This window comes from Mesitornis unicolor, unplaced genomic scaffold (genome assembly GCF_000695765.1).
Source record: "Mesitornis unicolor isolate BGI_N332 unplaced genomic scaffold, ASM69576v1 scaffold41573, whole genome shotgun sequence".
Lineage (NCBI taxonomy): Eukaryota > Metazoa > Chordata > Aves > Mesitornithiformes > Mesitornithidae > Mesitornis > Mesitornis unicolor.
The window spans coordinates 23,214-46,115 of NW_010177435.1; the positions used below are offsets into that span (position 1 = coordinate 23,214).

The 22,902-nt window shown below is 45.1% G+C and overlaps 1 protein-coding gene across 1 annotated transcript in view; it reads right to left on the reverse strand.

The window, feature by feature from the left end:
• MUSK (muscle, skeletal, receptor tyrosine kinase) overlaps positions 1-22,902 on the reverse strand; it is a gene marked incomplete at its 5' end in the record, with an annotated part of 44,547 nt that overhangs the window by 13,689 nt on the left and 7,956 nt on the right. The window contains 6 exons of the mRNA XM_010182086.1: positions 115-138; positions 559-734; positions 5,359-5,625; positions 8,654-8,660; positions 9,614-9,773; positions 12,959-13,083. Of these exons, the coding sequence (XP_010180388.1) occupies positions 115-138; positions 559-734; positions 5,359-5,625; positions 8,654-8,660; positions 9,614-9,773; positions 12,959-13,083 (759 nt within the window). The remainder of the gene's footprint in view (positions 1-114; positions 139-558; positions 735-5,358; positions 5,626-8,653; positions 8,661-9,613; positions 9,774-12,958; positions 13,084-22,902) is intronic.

Genomic DNA, 22,902 nt, shown 5'->3' on the forward strand with positions numbered 1-22,902 from the left:
GAATCCAGCCAGCCAGGACCAGAGCAAAACACAAAAATGCTGTGCATGCTGCACCTTCAACAAAGAATATCATGCCCACCTCTAGAAACATAGATCCTGGAGCAGTCTACTTACTGGTTATATTCTCCTTCTTAAAATCTGTAAAAAGACAAGACAAGATGCAAGGAGGGGTTGTCCAGGATGTGATATAATGGAGTGCTTGTTGCTTGGGAGCATGCTATGGGAAAATATTTCCTCCCAGCAGTGCTTAAGCAGCTTGTTTCTTTGCAATGGCACCTGAATGGCAATTTTGCCATCATTAAGACTGATTTTGGCAGTAAGTTTGTTATAAGCCTCTCTATAAAGAGCCAGGCTTTATTTGTTTGGGGGATTTTTCCCACACCACAGTCAGATGAGGCAGGCCAACAGCTGATGCAGCTGTCACGGTGTTGTGCACAGGCGCTGACAGGACAGCCCCCACTGCCAGCCTGTACTGTGCTGTAGTTGTAAATTACAGATCGCATCCTTCCCCGCTCCCTCACCAGGAACACAGCTCCCTGGACAACATGGTCGCCTTACCAAAAAAAGGGATGTGGGTGCAGGCACTGGGGTCCTGGTGCAGGCTGGGTAGCCTGTTGCATTCAGGAAGAGTAAGCAGCATCAGCCCTGGCTTGTAAATCCCCTTCTGAGAGCTTTCCTCCATTGAGAGCCATTCCTTAAAGCAGTAGAGATCCTTTACAGCAAGGCAATTCTCTCTACATTAGTTTGCAAAAAAAACCAGTGAAATACAGCAGTCAATGGCTGGATAAGAACGGCTGCACTCAGGAGGGATGTGCAGGGGTTATGCAGACTGACAGAAATGCATTAACAGGGCTACACTTCCTTAAGCCAGCCTGTTTGGCTTATAAACCATAAAGGAAACTGCATAAAATGTAACAGCTTCCTTTAGGAAACCCGCAAAGCTGCATTTTTTAATGAAACAGCGTTATGTTCAAAACACAACACACATGACAGTCTGTGAGGAGTTCATTCCTATCCTTTCCTACAGATCTATTGCCATCTTCTATTAATAAACATCAAGTCTGGGAGTTATCTTAGCATTTTTCAGTACATTCCACAAATCTCACCTGTTTTCTGTAAGCTGTACGTTAAAGACATCTATTAAAGACAGGAGGTGAGCTGCAACTCTTAACCTTCTCTAACTAAATGTTTGTCTGTATTTTTAATCTCACAGAATCACCCACACAGTTTTCTTCTTTTCTCTACAGACACCTTTCAGTCCCTTTTTTTATCTGTCAGCTGTCTCAGCAAAACCTTTACTGTGCCTGGTAAAACAAGAGACCTAACTGTCTCCTACCTAAACTATTTCCTCCATAACAATGAGAAACATTCATTGGCAAGAATTAGTCTGGACCTTTAAATGTTCCTTAGAGTAGAAGCTGTTTGTGAAGAAGCAGAATATCTGCAAAAACAGAAATAACTGCTCTAGTAAAAAAACTGTACCATACTGGAAAGTTTGAGCATTTGTTGCATTAGTCAGTTTATCGGTGATTGGGTTATTTAGGTACTTGTTCGTGAGAGCCTGAGTTGCAAAACCAGCTTTGAGCTCATATGCAGAGGTTACTTTTGTTTAGCTCAGTTGAAGTCCCTTGCGGATCCACATCCTTCCCAAACACCAAACCTGCTGGCAAGCATGGGAGAGGACACAGTGATGCAGAAAGGTACTGCTGGGGTCCACGGTGAAGGTTTTAGCCAAATTAATCACCTGCTGGGCTGATGCTGTCTCTTTACTTGTAGTCTGCCAACAGTTTTGGCAAGAGCAGATGGCCATGAGTTTTGGTGATGACTATGAGTGCTGCAAATGCTCTAAGGCACCTGAAGGACAGAGACCATTGAGAATTCTACCAGGGCAGCAACTTTTCTGCAACTGCAGTGGATGCCCTTCAAGTCTGCTGGTTGAAGCCAGCTGGCTGCCCCATGCTTGGTTTTAACCAGCGCTGGTTTATTCCCGCCTCACTTCCATGAAAGCCAGAATACAGCCAGATGGCCTAATTCATCTTCTTCATACTAAACAACATGTGGAACAGGAATGACCTTCTACAGTAAAGACATGTTTGGCTAGGGAAATGAGAAAATCTTGCATTTGAAGCACTGGCAAGCACTTGGAAGATCTGAGCTGCATTATCTGCCTTCACTCCTGAAGCCCGAGCATCCTTAAATAAGCCCTCTATTCAGTGTGCAGACACAAAATGCAAAAGACCATTCCTCTGCAATCCTGCCTGCTCCAGTGCTAAATGGAGGTTATCTTCATGAACAAATCCACCCGGGAGCATGGTACGGCAGCCAGAGGGAGGGATGGTCACTCGCCTCACCTCGGTTCATACCATTGTTATAGTGCTTAATCCTGAGCAGCAAGAGCTTGATGAGATCATATGCAGAGATTACTTCAGATTATTATTAGAAATTTTATGTCATGTAAACGACACATGGACAAAGAACAGTAGCAGCAGAAGAGATCAAGTGGGCCAGTAGCATTTTAGAGACCAGAAAGAACTGTTTACGAGGAGGTGGCTGGACACAGACCTGACCAAAAAGAGACATTTCCAAACACAAGGCTGGTCACTTCATACCAGCAGTGGTTGAAACAGAAATTGAGGAGGTTTCTTTTGCTATCACAGAAGCAGCCAGTGATAATAGGCAGATGTAATCAAGAATTATGAGATGAGACATCACTTTCCCTTAAAAACAGGAAAACACTAATTTTAATCAAATTACATCTTAATTTAGATGAAGTGAAATTTTTCCAATGTTGCTTTCTTCTGTATCACTTCATCTTGGTTAACCCCCTGATTATTTTTATTAAAGCTTTACTCAGTCTGTTTGGCAGCTGTTTTACTTGCTAGCTAGCCTCCAAACCAAAATGAACATTAAAAATTACATGAAGAGAGAAAAAATGGTGCAGAGAATAAATAAACAATAAAAAAAAAATCATGGAAATATGTCAAGGGAAATATGTCCCTCAAAACCTGGCAGAGTTCTCCAGCCTTTGAGATGGTTACATCCTTACTCATGAAGTGTTTCACTGAAAACTGGTGTAGTATAGCCAGTTTCTGCAGAGAGGTATAAAGTGGTCAGTAAAAAGCAGATAAGATAACTGGAAAGTAACCAAGACCATGTGAAATGTGTTCAAGAGCCCCCAGAGGTCTCAGCTCTTCAGAAGTACATATTAGATGCCTGAGTTATCAAAAGGAGTGCCTGGTTAGAGCTTTGGAAGTACTGCTGTCCAGCTGATGTGCTCTGGGAGCAGCGAACAGGAAGGATGCCATTCAAGGCCTCTTGTCATGAAGCAAGCTGGATTTAAATCTGCATCAAAATCATGAGTAAAAACCATTAAAGGGGGAAAACCACAACACTGAATCAAGGATTTGAAGAAAGATGATGCCAGGCAAGTCCATTAAGATTTAGACATATTTGCAAATGCTGTGCCTGTTATCTAGAGGTCAGTGTGCTGATTTGTATCACCCTGACTTCAGAAGTGCCCCAGAAGTGCAGGTCTTCAGTCGATTCACCGTGTGTTTTGGTCCTGCAGGGCCACTCATGAGCAGGGGTAAATGAAGCGAGACCCAGATCCCACTGAAATACCTTGTGGAGCACTGTGCAAAATCCTTCACTGACAAATGTGCAGTGCATGTGTGGCTCAGATATAAATACTGTCACACATCTTGAAAAAAGGCAGAGAGACCATGTACTAAAGGACACAATAACAAAGTGCAGCACAACAAGGTGGCAGGGAGGAGTCTGCCAGCAAAAAGCAAGTTTCAGTGCTTTCCTGCATGATTATCCATGGATACTTGCACAAACACTTCTTTTATAGGGTATATACCACTACTGTGTTGCAGGAAGAATAGCGAGCAGCATAGGCACCAGAAAACACAATGTATGGTCAAGCTTCATAGTGGAATTTTCCTCTGTGGGTTTGTTTTAGACATATTAAAAGAGAAGCAATGAGAAAGGCCCAAATATGGCATGCTGCTGATTGTCCTGAAAAGCCCCCACATAACTGGAACAGTAATTGTCAGTAGGCTACATCTGGCTTAAGTCCAGCTGGCAGAGCACTTACTATGTCTGTAGAGAGAACCTGTGTTTCAGCTGAGACCCTGGAGTTGGGGCTTCTCTCCCAGTAACACAGGTCCGAATAACCTGTTTTAAGATGCAGTTCAAGGAGGACAAGAGCAAAACACTGCACTTAGGCAGGGATGACAGCCCCTGAAACGTGAAATGAGTAAGGACTGGACAACAGTCTTCCAGGGGCTGAAAATGGACATGAATCAGTTGTGGCAAACAGTGGTGTCAGGAAACAAAGAAGTTTCACCCTGAGACACCTCCATGGTGCTGTCATCTGCAAGGCACACCAAGCAATGATTGTCCCATTATAGTTAACGCTAACAGAACTGGGCTGGAGCCTACATATATTTAGCTCTTAAGGAGAAACCAGGACCAGAAGCTTCAGAGGCTAGAAAAGCAGAGCAGAGCTTGGAAAAACATCCTTTATTCTGGTCTGAGAAGCTGGGGAAGATGTAAAATCTCACTGCGAAGAGGAAGGGAAGAAACACATCTCTGTGGCCATGGTGGGAGGACATGGAGCAGCAAGAGAAGGGCTCCTTAGGAGGTTGCATGGGGTGGGATCAGCGTCTCTGTCACTGGGACATGTTGCACTAACACCTGTCAGCAGTGGATTAGCTGCAGTGGGAGATGCTTCGGACTCCTCGGGGTCCCTGCCAGCCCTGTTTCAAGGCACATTTCTCTGTGTATGGGAGGATACAAGAGCCAGATGGGAGGTTTGGTTTAGCAGGTACAATTACATTGGCAGTGTCTCTGGTGTCATCTTTTTTTGTTTCATCTTTGTCATGGTGGGAAGTGCTGAGTGATTAATGTATTGCCTTGGACAGATTTGCTGCACACACTGTGACCATATTTAGTCAAAATTCCAAACAAGCAATTACTTTTGATAGTAATAATGAGTACCCACTGACCTAGTAAGATTTAACCGATAGCAATATGTTAATTATTTAAATCAATTATGTAATTCAAATGGACATTTCTTTTCAATGCTGTCTGCTAAAAGCCTGATATAAACACAGACATCTGGGCCTGAAAGCCAGTCCATACCCTAGCAATGAGCACAGAGAGAGCTGGATCAGGTCATCTGTCTGCATGCAGAGGAGAGAGCAAAGGAAATACCCATGCAAACCTAGAGCGCCCATTTTCACTCGGCACTACTGCAGATCTGGACAAACCCTCACCACTCCCCTGCTGCCTACACATCCCCATGAAGTTAAAGTGAAAGACAAGCACTTTTTTTTTTTTTTTTAAATTTACCTGCACACTGGTTTTGGAGCTGGCCCAGCTCCTGAGGGATTGCACTCCTGGAAGATGTAGTTACACAGCAGAGACTCAGCGGCTGGTTGGCAGAATGAACTCACCATTTTCAGTTCAGTCCAGGCAGCGTGCACAAGCAGCTCTTGGGTCTCCTCTGGGTCAGCATAGGAGGAGTTGAAGAAAACAAGAGCATTCTTCGCCAAGATGGCACTACAGACCTCACCTCTGTACGTGCTGCAGTAGCCTGTGTCACCCTTGTACAGTTTGCTGTGGAGGACAAGAACATACACACACAGTAAGCTCAGAGCCTTAAGCACCTGCAGGATGTCTACGCTTCGTTTCTGAATACAATGGCATCTGTAAGGCTATCAGAGGGTGGAGGAGGGGGTTGATGGTTATAACTATTAAAAACAGCTACAAACATCCAAAATTAAACAGCTACAAGGATCCCTTGTGTGAGCGCAGGGCCCTCCTGGTGAGGAGGTGATTCTGCCCCTCTACTCTGCTCTAATGAGACCCCACTTGGAGTACTGCGTCCAGTTCTGGGGCCCCCAATATGAGAAGGACATCAAGCTGCTGGAGTGGGTCCAGAGAAGGGTCACGAAGATGATGAGAGGGATGGAGCACCTCCACTATGAGGACCAGCTGAGAGAGTTGGGGCTGTTCAACCTGGAGAAGAGACAACTCTGGAGGGACCTTGCTGCAGCCTTCCAGTTCCTGAAGGGGTCCTACAGAAAAGCTCAGGAAGGACTTTTTACAAGGGCAGGCAGCGATAGGACAAGGAGTAATGGCTTTAAACTGGAAGAGGGTAGATTTAGACTAGATACTAGGAAGAAATTCTTTAATGTGAGGGTGGTGAGACACAGGGAAGCTGTGGATGCTCCCTCCCTGAAGGTGTTCAAGGCCAGGCTGGACAGGACTTTGGGCAATCTGGTCTGATGGGAGGTGTCCCTGCCCATGGCAGGGGTTGGACTGGATGAGCCTTAAGGTCCCTTCCATCCCAAACCACTCAATGATTCTATGATGCTCTGGCCAAGGGTAGCAAGTGCTATAAATTGGCAGACACTGAGCGATCGTGCACAACTGTGACACAACATGGCCCCTCACCCTACCTGCAGGTCCTAACGGGAAAACATATTGTTTTCCTGCTTCCCTGTGGTAGTGATCAGCCATGCTGCTTGCTGCACATCTGTGAGAACTCATGATTTTTTGCTCTCCTGACTAGCAACAGCTAATTTTGGACAGACTAGACAAGCAGGAGCCAGGTGAGTCCCATCTAACACATGCCAGGAAATCCGTTGCAAGATCAGACCAACCAAGCCCCTGCCTGCCCTTCCTCAGCTCCTGCACCCCTCTCAATCCTGCCTTTCTTACACACACACTTGGGTGGTAGATATGGGGAGGAGAAAGGCACAGGCCTCTGCAGTTTTCCTTCTGGTTCTCCCCTGCAAAGTCTCTGCTTTTCTCTCCTCACCACATCTCCTACTTTGCAAACTCCTGCCATGAAAGCATGGGGCCCCAGCTCTGCTGGAGCACTAAAAAACACAGCAGGGTCAGCTCCTTCGTGGGCCTTTTATTTATCTTTCCTGTGTTTTTCACATCCAGCAGGAGATGACTGTCATCCCTCCCTCCCTTCTTCCCGACAGCCATCAAAAGGGAGCAGCAGGGCAAGGGCACGCACAGGTCAGCCCTGCTCCCAGCAGCTCCCATGGCCACCCCACAGCAGCACAGCCTGTGGGTGAGGATGCTCAGCAGCCCATGGGATGCAGTGTCCTCGACTGGGGGGAAACCTGGAAAAACAGCCTTCCCTGTACGCGGGGAACAGCTGATTCAGGGAGGGAGGAGGGCTGGGTGCAGCTGTCCCCACTGCTCATTCGGCCAGTTTCACTGGGATCAGGGAGTTCAGTTCACAACACGCCAACCATTTGAAGTAGCCAGAAGAGCTATTTGTATCTTTGCCTTTTATTTCTTTCCTCTGTTCAAATAGTCACCCATTGTCAGCCCTGGGGGTTCTTGCTGTTTTTCTTTGGAAAGTTGGAGGTACAGAGACAAGGGATTATACAGGATGCCTAAATTTCTGCTTTTTCGCTGTCACTCTCTGCAGATAGCAATCTCTGTCCCTGATTTAGCTACACAACTTTGGACTCAATGTCAGTTTTTAATTTTTTTTTTCTTCCTACATGTCCCATTGGCTAAAATATACAGGAAGGCTCTGATTCCTTGAGTTAGTACCAGAACAGTGGTGATGCTGTGACACCCTCCATCATCCCAGGCTCCATGGACACCCTCTTATGTGACACAGGCACAGTGTTAACATTGCGTTTCCTTGCTTTTTTTTTTTAAATCTGCAGGGCGACACAGACCAGGGTGCAACGGAGAAGCAGCAGCAATGTGTTTCGCACAATGCCTTCTCACAGAAAGGGAACTTTATGGAGCAAATGTTGGGAACAACTGCAGGAGAGAAGGAGTAAGCATTTGATCACTGTCCCCATGCCTGTCACACCTACACGGTTGGAGGTGTAAGACATAAGTCTGCCATCATCGTTGAGTGGTCACTAAATCACTTACAAACTTCCTCAATCAATCTCACAAGCCTCCATGAGGGAGCCAAGGGTCTTTGCAGGGAGCCTGTGTTAGCCGAGTGGCAAAGCCAGTTCCTCAGGCTCTGCTCTTTGCTCTGAGCGGCAGTAAATCCCAGCTCTGCTCCCAGGAAAACCCTCTCATTTTCCTTCCAGACTGATCTGCCACTGCAGCATGTAGAAATATGCTAGGACTTCAAAAAGAAAAAAGCCAGTCAAATTTTTCAGAACTCAAAAAAATACTACGCAAAAGTGCATGTCTGATCACACACAAGTGGCTTTACCCATCCATAACTCTGCTTGGAACCAATACATAAACCTCTCTTGCCCTAATCTGGTGATCACTGAACCAAAATATTGGCTGTATACAGACAGGGGTTTAATTTGTCTGTAAATTTACATGGTCAGTGAAGCTGCAGATGTGTAACTGTAAACAGAACTTACTAAAGAATATTTTGCCCACTACCATATTTTAAATGCCCTTACTGATGTGTGATCCACTGCTTGCTTGGTATAGAAGGAAGTGGATCCAGTCTCCAATTATGCCTCTAGAAAGAAGTTCAGTCTTCCTTTCTGGTGAACCTCATCTGCATTCTTGGCATTCAGAAATCCACTCCCTTCATTTAAGTAAAATTAACCAAATCCCTTTGGTTCATCGTTCTTCTCCTCCCTGGCCCAGAGAAAACCCCCAGACAGCCACAGAAAGTCATTCTTACCTCCACTCTGTAGGGAGGGACCAGATCCAGGAATTGTGATGAGCCCGGAAAAAAAAATAAATGGAAAAGACATCAGTGACACTTCATTGCCCCCTCTCAGATGTGGAAGTTAATATTTCCATGCTAGGAAATCTGTGAAAATCTTTGTGAAAAGGATGCAGCTAAATTCTGTCCTTATTTTGCACCTTCCTGTGGGGAAAGAGAGTCGGGCAGCAGTGGATGTCATGTGGGGGGAGAGAGAAGGGCAATTGTTGGCTGCAGTTCTTGCTGAGGTGGGCTGTTGCACCCTAACCCCGCACCTTTACCCTTATCCTTTAGGTCCGACATAACCAGCAGATACCATCCTCTGTTTAAGCCAGCCATGCACCCATTTCTGCAGGCAGTAGCAGTAACAGGTGGGAGAAACCAGAGGGAAGGCACAAGCTGCCACCTTGTGTGGTGTGACAAATGCTGTCAGCTAGCTCAGGCCATTGGTATTTCTCCTCTGTGGATCATCCTTTCCCCATCTGGGAAATGTCCTTGGGAGCAGAGGTTACCCCAGGCACGGCTGGGTACTGCTCTGACAGGGACCTTCCTGCTCTCTGGATGCAACACCCTGAGCAGCCAAAGCACTCATGAAAGCTATTTTCACCTTGCTGTTAGGTGATAACGATGCTGGGCCATGGCCACAACTTCCTCTACATGGATGAACTTACCAAGTGCGTTTCTGGGACACCAAGTACAAGACAGCATCAAACATTCAGGAAATGACAGCAGTGCCAGTCTCCAAAGTGCAAGAATATATGAGGAAATAGTCTGGCAGGAGATGCACTCGTACTCAAATTTAGCCCCCTGCACACTATCAGCTCTCGGAGGCTTTCCTTCCTCCTCCAGAGCACTCCACACCCCTTTCCCCTAGCAGGGAACCTGGCACTGCGACGGCAAGGGTAAAAATTAATGACACCTTCTTTCCTGTCATACCTGAAACACTGATGGTTGCTGCAGCTTTTGCGGCTCCAAATGTTTTGCTGTGCTTGTTGGTGGCAAGGCAAGTGAACAGGCCAGGCCGGGTGACATACACCTGCAGTCTGGAGTCAACCACTCTGTCCTTAACGCTTTCTGCTACAGACCCTGCAGAAACCTAAGAGAGTGAAAGGCCCAGTGCAGTGGGGTTTACAACAAAGGCAAACAACCAAGGAAAAAATCTAAGCAACCTAGCCCCAAAAATTTAAATTGGCTGAGAAAGATGGAGCAAGCAGAGAGACGTGACAGAGAGCTAAGGCTGCTGGTGTTGTTTTGGTGCTTTCATGGCAGCTGGCTTCACAAACAAAGACAAACGTTAAAGACCGCTCCTATTTCACACTTCAGCAATAGTTCTGCAGTTAATTTTCAGTTCCAGAGGCCTGTAGCCTCAGTTTTGCTGGTGTAATTGAGCTGGCTAATTACTCCAAGACTTCTTCTAGTAGATTGTTTGCCTCTTCATGCCTTAGCAAGGAAGGGCATGAGGTGGCTTTGTAGACCCTGGCTACACAGAAGGAGAAAAGGAAATAATTTGTAAGTTGTTGATTCTAGATTAATGTAACCACTACCACACTTCCAAAGCAGTCATGAGCAAAGCAAGCCCTCTGGATCCAACACTTGGGCAGATATCCAACAGATTTTCTTATCTCACATGTGGAAATATGGAAGGGGCTGCAGATGTGGTGATTTTGGCCAGCTCTTTTCCCAGGTTAGAAATTCCTAGATAAATAAGCTTGGAGTTTGCTGGTTTCAGCCAGTTGGGATTGATTTTATCCTCAGATCTTTCCTGCTCATATGGCATTCTTTAAAGTAGGAGGACATGGTACACCAAGACTCTATCTTGCAAAGGCAGTAGGAAGGAGCAGCATTGCCTGCTCAACACTTCATACCAATAGGAAGCATCAGGTGTCATTCAAGTGAGATGTGGTTGCCTGTGGATCTCACTGGTGCAACCTGGGCTTAAGGACAGTGAGAATTGTCTCCCTGGATCCATCTCAGCAAAGCACTCTACCTATATGTCTCTCTGAGAGGTTACAGAGATCAATCTGACCTCCCCAGAAGTCAGTAGAAATATTATTTCAATGGGATCTGTGTCTGCTCCCAAAGGTATTAACAGCAATGACTGAAAAAGCAAGAAGGAATACATCAGTGTTGTATCTTGTCTTCAGTAAGCAGATTGGTTTCTCTCTGAAAAGAAAATGTTGGAAATAATACATTTGTTCTGCCTCACTCAAGCTCAACTTGTTGAGTTGCAGTGAAGCCATTCCCTTTGTTAATTGAGTCCCTTCTCTTTTCAAATATGTTCCCTGAGGTTTTGTTTCCAGCAGGTCTTTTACCCTTAAAATACCACCTCAGCCACCACCAAAGCAGAGACCCTTCACTTCTTCATACCTGGCTCGCTCATGCTTTGTGATGCGGAAAACTACAGCTTAAGGTCCATGATGCCCTGCAATACATGGTGGGATGAAAAGGAAGTGTTTCTGTTTAGGTAAGCAAGGCATCTGCTGCACAGAGGACTTTCCACCTTTCTTTTCAAAGGCAGCTCAGTAACCTCAGCAGAGTCCCGCTCCTTAAACCTCAGGACAATTACAGGTCAGCATTCAGAGATGGTAATGTCATAGGCTCGTTGCATCTTCAAATGATTCACCATTGCTTGCTTGTGAGTCAGCCCTCAAACACAGGCACTCCAGTCCACCTGCTTCCCTGTCTGACTTCCCCAGAGATGGGTTCTCATTAAGATCCCCTGGCCATAACTAAAATAAGGAGGTCAGCAGCACCTCCCTCCTGGAACTGGGCTTTGTCTTGTGGACAGGAATGGGTCAGGGCAGATCTGACCAGCCAGGCAGTGGCCTCACACACTGCTCTCTGCCGGACCGAATCACTCGTGGGAAATTGGCAGAACATGGGTCTGTGTTCGGGAAATACTTTGCCCTTTCAGGGGATCCTAGAACCCCTGAAACGTTTCTTCCCGAATGGGTAAGAAATCTTAAATGAACACCCACAGTTATTTCAAAATAATTGTTGCCGGAAACTACCGAGGACACATAGGGATCTGCAGAGGCCAATCTGCTCCCTTTGCTGTTCTCCCTGGTGACCTCGAGGGAATATAGAAAATTAGCTCTAATCAGACTGGAGGATGCAATATGGCTTAGAGGAGATAAGGAAGGGAAGACAGCCTGCAGAATAGCTCAGGCTTTTTAATAATGTATTTTAATACATGGAAAGAGGGGATACAGACAAAGGCGGAGATAGCCTCCAGAAGTAAGGAACTGGACCAAGAGGATTTGTTGGTCATTGGAGAAGCAAGTCCACAGAAGTGGCCATAGCCAGCCAGTCCAGAAGGACTTGGGGCTTACAGGGAGTAAGTGAGAAAAAGTGGAGGCAAATTGCCAGCCTGCATAGAGACTACTCCACCTGTCTCCACAGCATCATGCCGTGGGGATGACATCCTTAGAAAAGACATTGAAAGACCACAGAGGGTATAAAACACATTCATTGTAACTGTGTGAAGATTGGAGGGAATCCATGGCAAGCTTAGACTGCAGAGATGCTGTGACTGTAGTACTTACTCCCAGGAAGGCAATATCAGGTACTAAGAGACTCTTCAGTTCAGCTGAAGGGAAGGCACTGCAATAGCATACACACGGACATGAAAGCCAGACAGATTCAAAGCAGGCATCTATTTTAAATAGATAAGGAATAGTCAGGATAATCAGATCACTGAACAATCCTGTGAGAAGCAGTGGATTTGCATCACTTGGTGTCTGCCCCTGGAGAGGATGTGCCTTTCATGAGGTTGTGCTTCCAGACAGGAGTAAATTGGTGAAATACTTCAGCATGTCACCTAGGTCAGTCTAGAAAATTTCAGATCTACTCAGCTGCAAATATGCTGTACATTTATGCTGTCCCACAGGTATTTTGCCTCAGGACAGTTTGCTCTACCTAACTACTTCAGTTTGTGTTATATTGTCAAATAAGCACTTTTGCCATGTTATTGTTACCACATTGGCATAAAGGAGAGGAAAGCTGGCTGCAGAAATACTTAAACCCATGATCAAATCCTAGAAACCCTTAGGCTTTCCAGACCCTAACAAATTAACCCATGCAATACCCTGGAGAAGTGGGACAGTGTTTTGCAGAGTAGAAAACTGCATGAGGGAGGCGAGGCAAACTCAACTTGATTGCACAGCAAGGCACTAAGTAAGGCAGAAATAAAAACCACAGCCCCACATTTTAATCCCTGGGCTGTGCTTCCGGCTCCTAGCAGCCTTCTGGGGCCAAAAGCATGAAAAAAGAGGCACTTACAGCTTTCCCATTTTCCAGCCAGGTGATGGTGGGGACTGGAAGGCCAGCCGCTGTGCACTGCAACGTCACCACAGATCCAAAGGTGATATTTTGGGATTCAGGAGCCTTTAGGATTCTGGCAAAAACTGCAGGAAGACAAAGGAAATAAGCCATGGTACCCATGAATAAAAGTGGAGCATAGCACAGGCGTCCTGATGAGCAACACTTTTTGGAGAGGGACAAGGAGGAGAAAGAAAGCGGTCAGCATGGTTATGTTCTGCACCTTACAGAACAAAATTTTACCTCTGGAAATTTCTACATCGTCTGAGTTCCATGCCTTAGAGGAGATAATGTGCAAAAAACCAAGAGCAAACTCATCAGTATCATGCAGATGGGACAGCTTACACCAAATACATGGCAATTTACCATGCTGTCCTGAAAAGGGGGACCTCATATGAAACTTGTTCAGAACCATCCAGGGAGACCGCCAGTGTGGCCACATACCATGAAGGGTCAGATAAGCTTCTCAGTGTGATCACAGCGATTAGGACTTACCATGGAGAGCTGCAAACCCCAGCATTTTCCATGCCACAACAACCTGCCTAAGAAGAGAGAGTCTAACATTGAGGGATGGGGGAAAGGCCAACAAAGACTTTAAGAAGCTGAGATTGCTGGGAAAAAGTAGGTTTTTAAAATGACTTTTCATCTCTGCTGCTTTTGCTTCTTTTGTGCCAATATAGCTACTGGGCATTTTGAAGATAAGCAAGATAAGCACCTCCTCCCCAAGTATTTTTTTTTTTACACGAAAAGAACTGAAGTATTTTTACTGTGAACTTATTTTGATCCAGAAACACAACTCTGATACAGCCTTCACAAGCTGTATTTCAGCTGCTATACTTGGACCACAGAGAGGAAAGCAGAGAAGAGAGATATTTCCCATGTGGAACATTTGATTTTTGACCCAAAATTTTTAATGGAGATGCCTGACTGTCAGTGCAGAAATAGTCTGAATAGGCCGGTGCCATTTCTTACTCCAGTTTCTCATGCTTAGTGGGTAATGCTTGCTCTCTACCTTCTGGGCTGCCCAGCAATGACTAAAAGTCTCCATCAGAAATTTTAGTAAGCAATGGAGTTTTTCCTAGAGTTCTCAGGCAAGCCTGATACCTTGTTTGCCACTTCTATTATCTGCATAGTTCCCCTTATCAACATTTCTGATCACGTCACAGTCTTATGTGTCTCTGTTGTCCCGGTGCACCTCTTGGCACTGGCCACTTGTTGCTCCCAGGAGACCTTCAAGGCAGAGCAATTAGGAAACCAATGAAGGTCCCTTCAGAAACTGAACATCTGTTCCTGACATTTGGGCTGGGAAGGTTTCATCTGCAAAATTTCAGTTGAAATAAAAAGGTGTATGCTTTCCACATAGTCCTTCCACCAAGTCCTGACCTGGAAAAAGGCTGAGATTTGTGTTAACAAAGAACCTAAAACCAGCTTTTGCTTGTGGATAAGCAACACTAGAAGTACATCTAAGCATAGAAACTTTTTTGTTTCAGTCATTCAATAGGCTTCTGGGCAGGGGGTTTTAGGAAGATTAAATTTAATGTCAGTGAAGTGAAAAGGGTGGGAGGATACATATTATATTCAGCTTCTCAATTCTTCTGTGGTATCTGAGCAGTCCCTCACTGTCAATGCTCAGTGCCACTTGCTTCAAGTCAAAGCAGAGCAGCATCGGGTCTGCTGCATCCCACCTACTCCTCAGCAGGCCAGCAGGTACAAAGCTCCATCGCTAACAAGGAAAGCTGAAATCACTGGCCAGGGACTTTTCTGACAAATAATAAGTGAAATGAAACCTTTGCTAAAGTTTCACTTCAGGCCATTAACACCAGATGGTTATGAATTCAGCCCTGAGCACCCTGGACCAAGCTCATAATTACTTTATACTTCATTTGGTGAAATAGTAAACTTTTGGGCCTGTCCCTTGACAGCAGCTCTGTGCACATGGCTGCCGCTGAAGCCAGCACGTTAGGTCCCAGAGCCAGAATATGTCCCCCAGTGCTGCTGGTGGTTTCTCAGAGCACTGCCAGGACCCTGCCAACCTGACGACTCTGCTGCTTGGATCCCACCTAACTCAATAGTGAAGTGAGGAATTAACAGCACCGTGTCAGCCAGCGCCAGGTACAGACATGTATATACCAGCTGCTCTTCCAAAATCTACAAAGATCTTTCATCCAGGAGAAAGAAAGGCGCATTAAAAAATGATGGTTAGGCAAAGCCAGAGCGAGCACTGAGACTGGTCCTGATCAGCACAGTGTCTACGGTGAGGCCAGAAAGCTGCATCCTATTTCCTGGGGCCTTCTCGTCAGCACTGGTCACAGCCCTTGCTTTCATAGCCCAGCACACTGCTGGTGTAAGCACTTGTCCACCAGCATACAGAAGGCAAAACATCAGGCCATTCAAGCTTAAAACACCAAACACAGGGACAAAACATCCAGCAACAGCTGCTCAGTATTTACGTTTCTTGTGAAAAGTACTGCAGGTGTACTAGCACAGGGAGGGATGGTTAAATAAAAGTGAGCCTATAAGGAATTAAGCTGATTTCCAAAGTGTGGAAGAATGGAAGCTCCCGCTAACCCCAGTGCCACCATATGCATTTCCAAAACTTTCAAAACGGAAGTTACAAATTTAATACTGTGACATTTCAAGTACTTGCATCTGCATGCATTTTAAAAGTATTCTTCTTAAAGATTGGTTATTTAAGCACTTAGCTCTAGATACCGTGTGTGGAATAACCTGGAGGTTTTTTACATGATTTTATTTTTAAGTGAGAAGCTCCCTGGGACAAAGGCTGCACTCCCCAGGTCCCAAAGGCTTCAGAGCATTGCTGTTAGGCATACCTGGGGACACATTTTCCAAAGGGTTCTTCATCGCTTTGGGAAATGGCATTAAAAAGTAGCATCAGCTATTTCTCAGCTCCATCTAGAGATGGATGACTAACACACTGCCATTGTCAGCAGTTTCAGGTGCTCTGGGAAAGCCAGGACAGGTTGTATGAGCGCAGCCAGTGTCACCTTCATTACCAATGCAAAGCGGACCAAGAACACCAGGACCAGCTCGAGGACCATTTTGGCAACTGTATCAGCAAGGAACTTTGTAGCTAAGTGGAAGAACCCACCCCAAGAGCTATAACATTCCCCCCCTCCCCTCTCCCACCGCCCCCATCTTACACAAAGAAAGACAAGAGGCAAAGGCGAGGAAGAAATGGCAACCCTGATGGTGCCAAGCTGAGCAAATGGTGGGGAGAGGCAGGTGAAAGGCAGCAAGAGGAAGGAAAAGGAAATGGCAATAAAAGTCTGTAAAATTCACATTACTTGGTGTGCACTTTTTTTTTTATTTTGCTTCAGAGAGAAAATTCCCAACAACCAGGTGTTTTTAACACCTTTGTTACTTGCCCTCCATTTCTAGATCTTTCTGAAAATGCATTTTGCCGGGACGTTTGCCTGTTTAGTTACCTCACCACAAGGTTAACAACATTCGCATCAGCACCCCCAGGCTCTCTGCGCAGGACTTACATAAAACTGTCAAAAAGCATTTAGGGAAGGCAGGCAAATAGGTCCTCATTTATTTATTTATTTAAGTGGAAAATAAAACAGAGGAGCTGGAAATGAAATGCAGCCTGCTAAAGCCAAGCCAGCACGTTAAGTTTTACTCCCAAGCCCCCTAATAAATGTCCTTTCTTTTACAGCCCTGCTAAATGATGTGCTGTGCTCAGCAGTGCACAGAGTGGTGCCCAGAGCTCACAGGAAAGCCTCACGCAGGAGGATGCCCCATTTAGCTAGGATTTCACAAGCCTAAAGGCTGGCTTTGACGCACCAGGTCCAGCTAAGTACTGGTTTTGGGATATGGGATGGGTTTTTGTTTCCCAGATCCTCTGCTGGCTTTGATGAATCACAACTTTCAGATAAAGCAACACTTGCCAATGGATGTGAATTAACCCAGACTGTCAAAATATTCACGTCCAAGAGTCTGTGGCCACTCCTGGCATACTGTAAAGCATACCTGATAGTCCGCACTGAGATAAGGCCACTGAAAGCAAAACCTATGTTAGCAGCCTCCCCGTCACCACAGTCTGAGCCTGGCCTAACACATGAGCCAAACCTGGTGTGTCCATTCTGCCAGATCTGATATCTCAACCTGCTCCACTTACCCCGATTCTTTTGTTTTTATCACAAAAAATGACCTTTTGTGTGATTATGGCCAGGTTTCACACCAGAATTTTTTCCCAGCTCAGCTGCAAAACACAGTGGATAAAGGCAAACTTCTATGTGCAAAAGGCATTTTCCTCTAGTACAGCTTGAAAGAACCAATGTGCCTGGGGGAACTGGTAAGCTACACATCGTCTCGGAAATTTTCCTGATATAAATACCATGGCAAAGCCTTTGTGCTGCATACTATTCATGTGTAAGCATTTAGGAGCTAAACTGCAAGCATATTTTTTGCTCACATTCACCGATGTTCCAGTAGCTCTTTTTTATCTGAAGCATGACAGATTGAAATGACACCTCTGCAGAGTTCTCTGAGCTTCGACTTTGCTTACTAATCTGTAAAAATCATTTATGTTTGCCACCTATCTGCTCTGAAGAATCATGAACTTGTGCCAATGTGTTAGCAGTATTTTGCCAGAGAGAAGTCCAGTCGTCTAAATCCCCATTCAGATTCATTCATCACACATCCATTTGCTCCTCCTGACAAATCTAAACCAGGCAGCCAAGAAGAGGCAACAACCAGAGGGGCTACCATTTCCTTCCCAGTGCTGAGAGATGAGGGGAGGTCTGACAAATACATTCATAAACACACAGAAAGTCACAGCATTTGTGTTTTCTGACATCTCAAATTAATTTCTGTAAAATCCCAACAATTCTTCAAATACCAGGACTGAGAAAAGGTCGCTGGCAGATCAGCAGTCGCAGAGGGAGCCACACCGAGCTGTGTGCAGCAGTAGCTAATTGCATGCCGAGAGCCAGAGATGAACAAGCAAGGCACAGTCTCTGCAGCTGACATGAACGGGAGCGAATCCCAGCTCAGAGAACAAACAAATTCTTCAGTAAGCACCGTCAGCAACTCCTCTGGTGGCAGTGACGGGGTCCGTGCATGGTTCACCACACGCCTCCATATGGGAACAGCTCACGCTGTACCTCTGCCACTGCTGAAGGCACACTGCCACCCTTCCACCCTCCTTCCAAGACTGCTGGAAATAATTAAATCCTGAGATAACTGTGGGGTCAGTTTTGCTTTGATCTCTGAGTATTTCTTATCAGAACTGCAATATTCATCTTTTTGCAAGCCTTACAAGTCATCAAAAGAGGAGCAAAATGCCACAGGCAAAGCTGATAGGAGACACTTCCACTTATCTCTAACAAACTGCTTACCTATTTTTATTTTATCCCCATCCAAACATGCTTATTGCCAGAGAACCACATGTGCACATATTAATCAAAAGAAAAAAAGCGTAGAAATGCAGTCAGAAATGCACACAACCACTGTATTATTTCTCAAGGAGCAGCACTATTAAGTGTGGTCCCCAGAAAAGCAAGCTGCAGAAGTGCTGTAAGCAAGCAGCACTCCATCATCCGCCTGTCCCTCACCTGGTTATCTTGGTAATCTGGTAGGAGAAACCCCCCTCCCTCCAATACATTTTAAATATCGGGGGTTTGTACAAAATCTCAAAGTCTCCAAGCTCTTCTGTCTCCTTATACATGATCTGAGAGGCCTTGGTCTTGCAGTAGTTCTCACACCTCATGCAGCACAAGCCGGACAGTACAGCAATACACAGACACTCAACACAGAGCCTGAGGCTATGAGGTCGATGGCAGGAACAACTCAAGATCTGTGCGGAAGGAAGATGAAGGAAACCATATCTCCATCCTGAAGCAAATGCCTTCAAATCCTAAGCTCTGGTGTCCAATATCAAAGCAAGTTTTTCTTAGCAGGGCAATAGCTTTTCAAGGTAACCTTATTCTAGGATAAGCTCCAAGATTTATGAATGGTAGGACAATTTGCATCAGCAGAAGGACTCATGTAATGTTAAATGTACCAGCCAGCACAGGAGCTTCTTAGCTGTGAAAGACTTTGCATCGCATGTAGATGTCTCTGGAATCCTAAAATCAGACCCTGCAAATACGCAATGCTATAATAACCAGGAGTAAAATGTAAACAGATAGCTTATATCCTGTGTAACTATATAAAACCTGTCAAAGTGTTCATTTCTATATACAGAGCAAACATCACATTCAAGGACAAGTGAGGATAATGTGTTCAAATTACTCCCCAAGGAAATGAATAAGGAAATACTTTTCATATCAGTACAGGTCTTCTATATGTGTTTGGTTTCCTGGAAGGAAAGACCCTTCTAAACCTCCCCATGCTCTGGCTTTTCTGCAGTACGGAGGCACATTGTGTGTCATTTAACTCTGCCATTACAGAATCACAGAATCACAGAATGACAGAATGACAGAATCACAGAATCACAGAGCGTTAGGGATTGGAAGGGACTTCAAAAGACCATCTAGTCCAATCCCCCTGCTGGAGCAGGAACATCTAGATGAGGTTACACAGGAAGGCGTCCAGGCGGGTTTTGAATGTCTCCAGAGAAGGAGACTCCACAATCTCTCTGGGCAGCCTGTTCCAGTGCTCTGTCACCCTCACTGAGAAGAAGTTTCTTCTCAAATTTAAGTGGATTACTGTTGTGGCAATTACCCGTTGTGGCATATGAAACTGAAAACGAAGAGCAACTCATGACCGCTGCCGAGGCTGCCAGTCTGCCAACATGTACCGAAATCTCCATAGGTGCACACAGGCATCCCTCTCTCCCACTGTCAGGAATGGAGCAGGCAATTACAGGAATCACTGGGATACCCAAAACTGAGATAAGCCCTGCAGCATCCTGACATCTGGTCTCCACCAATGGGTAACAGCAGTGCCATACATTTAATTACATGCCATGTGAAAAGTACTTCCTTTCATCTATTTTAAAGTGCTGTAGCTGTAGCTGCTAGGATGTTCCTTGTTTTGGGATGATAGCAAGTAGCTTGTCAACTGCTCACCTTATCCACCAAGTGTGCTTGGTTTTCAATGCTGAAAACTCTGCTAGTCCCTCTAACACAGAGATCCATCTTCATTCCCTATTCTCAACTCCTAGTTTGAGATGCCCTTTTTGTGAGGGTCTGCCAGGGACTGCATTCAATCTCAGAGGTGTGAGGGGACCATTCCCTCACAGGACAGCACAATGACAGACAATTTATGTTCCACAGTACAGACACACGTCCTAGAAATGCTGTGTGTCATTGGAACTGGTGCTAGTGGTAGAAGTAAAATCTGGAGTTGTACAGTTTGGAAGAGCCAGTTACAGTGGCAAATAAGAGTGGGGCTTTCACCTCCACCGAGGCTGCCTGAATGAGAAGGACAGAAGGGCTTCTTGGAAGACAGAAAAAGGGTATTGGTCCACAACTTACCAAAACTAGACTTCTAAATCGATACTATAAAATTTCCAAGTTGTCTTTAAAACCTCTTTTCTGTGTCTTCAGCCCTAGCTGTATCTTGGTTTCTCAGTGTGAAAAGACAGTCACTTCAGGAGAGTTATTTTTCTTTGCTCTGGCCCCCCTTTATCTGACAGCCATGGATATTTTCTGTCTTTGGCTCTGTTGTGTAGGAAGCACATGCTTCCTAGATACACAACACAGTTTACAAGCCAGAGGGATTTTGTCTACAATATCTATTTTTTTCTTAAAACCACAATTCATGCAATGATGTGAGAAATTAATATATTTTTTAAGTGCCTTTCCAAACTCTTTGTCAGGGGAAAGAGGTTTTTGCAAAATGAAATAGCAGGCTCAATTGACCATTAAAGAATTGCTCATACATGCATTGTCAGAAACCTCACACTCCCAGGAGGCCTGCTTTGCAGCTCCTCAGTGCAGGAGGCCACCCTGCGACAATTACTCAAAGGCAGAGTGCACCTCACCCCTGTGTCACAGCAGAGCAAACCGAATAGCTCATGTCTGTTTGTTCATTTGCTGAAGGTCTGGGGCTGTTTTATTTCTCCTGCAGCTTGCACTGTTACCCTGTAATTAGGGCTACGGTTGTATCTGCAGCATCTGAGAATCTCGGATGACTATGGTGAGTGCAGTAGGTAGGAGGAGATTTAATGAGATATTCTGGGCTTTCAGTTACGCCCATGCCAGCCTGCTGAGGCCAGTCAATTACTTCAGTGTAATTACAGGCAAGCTCAGTTCTATTTTTTTCCTCTGTAATGCTCCCTCCCCCAAAACCATTTGCAGTTTTTAACAGCAAACTGTAGTATTCACCATTTACTGTCACAAGACACTGCCTGCAGGTACATATACCAGCATTACCATGGGCAGGGAAGGTGATCCTTTCCCAGGGTTTCTGCCTCTGCTCACAGCAGAGCCAAACACGCTTCCTCAGTGTTGGTGTCAGAATTACACTGAGGAAATTTCGCCCAGCACTTCAATGCAAAGCTGCAAACTTCCTTCTCGATCTGCTATTTGACAATCCATCTCACCCACAACACCCAAAACAGATAAAAATTCAGATTTTCACATTGATTGCTGATTAATGGGCAAAACGGCAAGAGTCAGGGTTACAGTGCTGACTGACTGCTTTGGTGGTCTCTTAGTACCTCCCTTTTCTATTTCATGTGTGCCAAGTACAGAGTTGTTTAAAAAGAACTGTAGAAAGCTTCCTGGATGGCACATCTGGAGTCAGTTTTCATTTGAAATAGGGCCCATCTCTGGAACGTTATCCATCCAAATTGATAGATCAGCAGGACCAAATACATACTTTCATTTTTGTTACTTGAGTTATGGTGTGACTTCCTTGTCTTTCTATTTATCTCTGACATAAATTTGTCCCAAGACTGCATAAGAGGACTACGAAACACCTGAAGGAAGCTAGTGCTTTACACTTCATGAGCATAGTCAGTTAACTAAATAGCCATGGCACTGCTCTCTACTGTCATCTAGTCTGCTGTCCTCTCAGAGCCTACAAGAATTAGACAAAGTGATTTAAAAAAAAAATCAAAATCAAAATCAAAATCTAGACCGAATCTACCCATGTCCTGGCAGATCCTTCCCTCTGAAGGGACAATTCTCCAAGACCTTCCTATTTTTAAGGCTAAGGCGGTTCTCACAAGTGGCTTGTAGGGGAACATTTTTGTGGCCTGTAGCAGGGTATTATTTTAGTAGCTAGTAATAAGCAATAAACTGTGGGCAGGAAAAGACTTCTACCTACCAGTGCTGGAAACACAAACCAAAAACACTCAAAACCAAACATTGTCAGAGTCAGGGGAGTGTGAAGAGCATTGCTTGTTTTCATGTGTTTGCTTTGTATGCTGTCAGAGGGTAGCACAGGAGAAAGTGTAGCAGGAACACAGTGACAGAGGGGATGAATGAAACTGCCTGGATAAAGGATCAGTAGCCCTCAGCCAATGCCACCATTCAGCCAGTTGGAAACTGCAGAGAAGAACAAAAATGTTATTAAATCCATGGAGAATCCAATTAGTTTCTTGAGAGTACCCTGGATCTTCCAGTACTTCTCCTACCTAATTTGTTTGATTTTGTTTCCTGACTTATGATTGCTAATTTCTAGACATACCTTTGTACAGTGATTACTTCAAAACTAAACGTTACTGCACAGTATACTCCAAAACTTCCAAATTCCACAACTCTCTGGTGCCACAGGCTGGAGACTGAGCTCAACTTCATGTTAAATCACAAGATGGAGGTGCATTTAACTCAGTACACAACCAACAGGACTGTCTGTCTCCTCTTTCCTTTTATATTTGTGGCCTTTTTCTTTCTTATTCAACGTTAAAAACGCATCACTGTGCAAACCAGAAACATCAGAGGTTTCACCGGCTGGGCGCAAGAGCTAGAACGGCACAACAGGAAGGT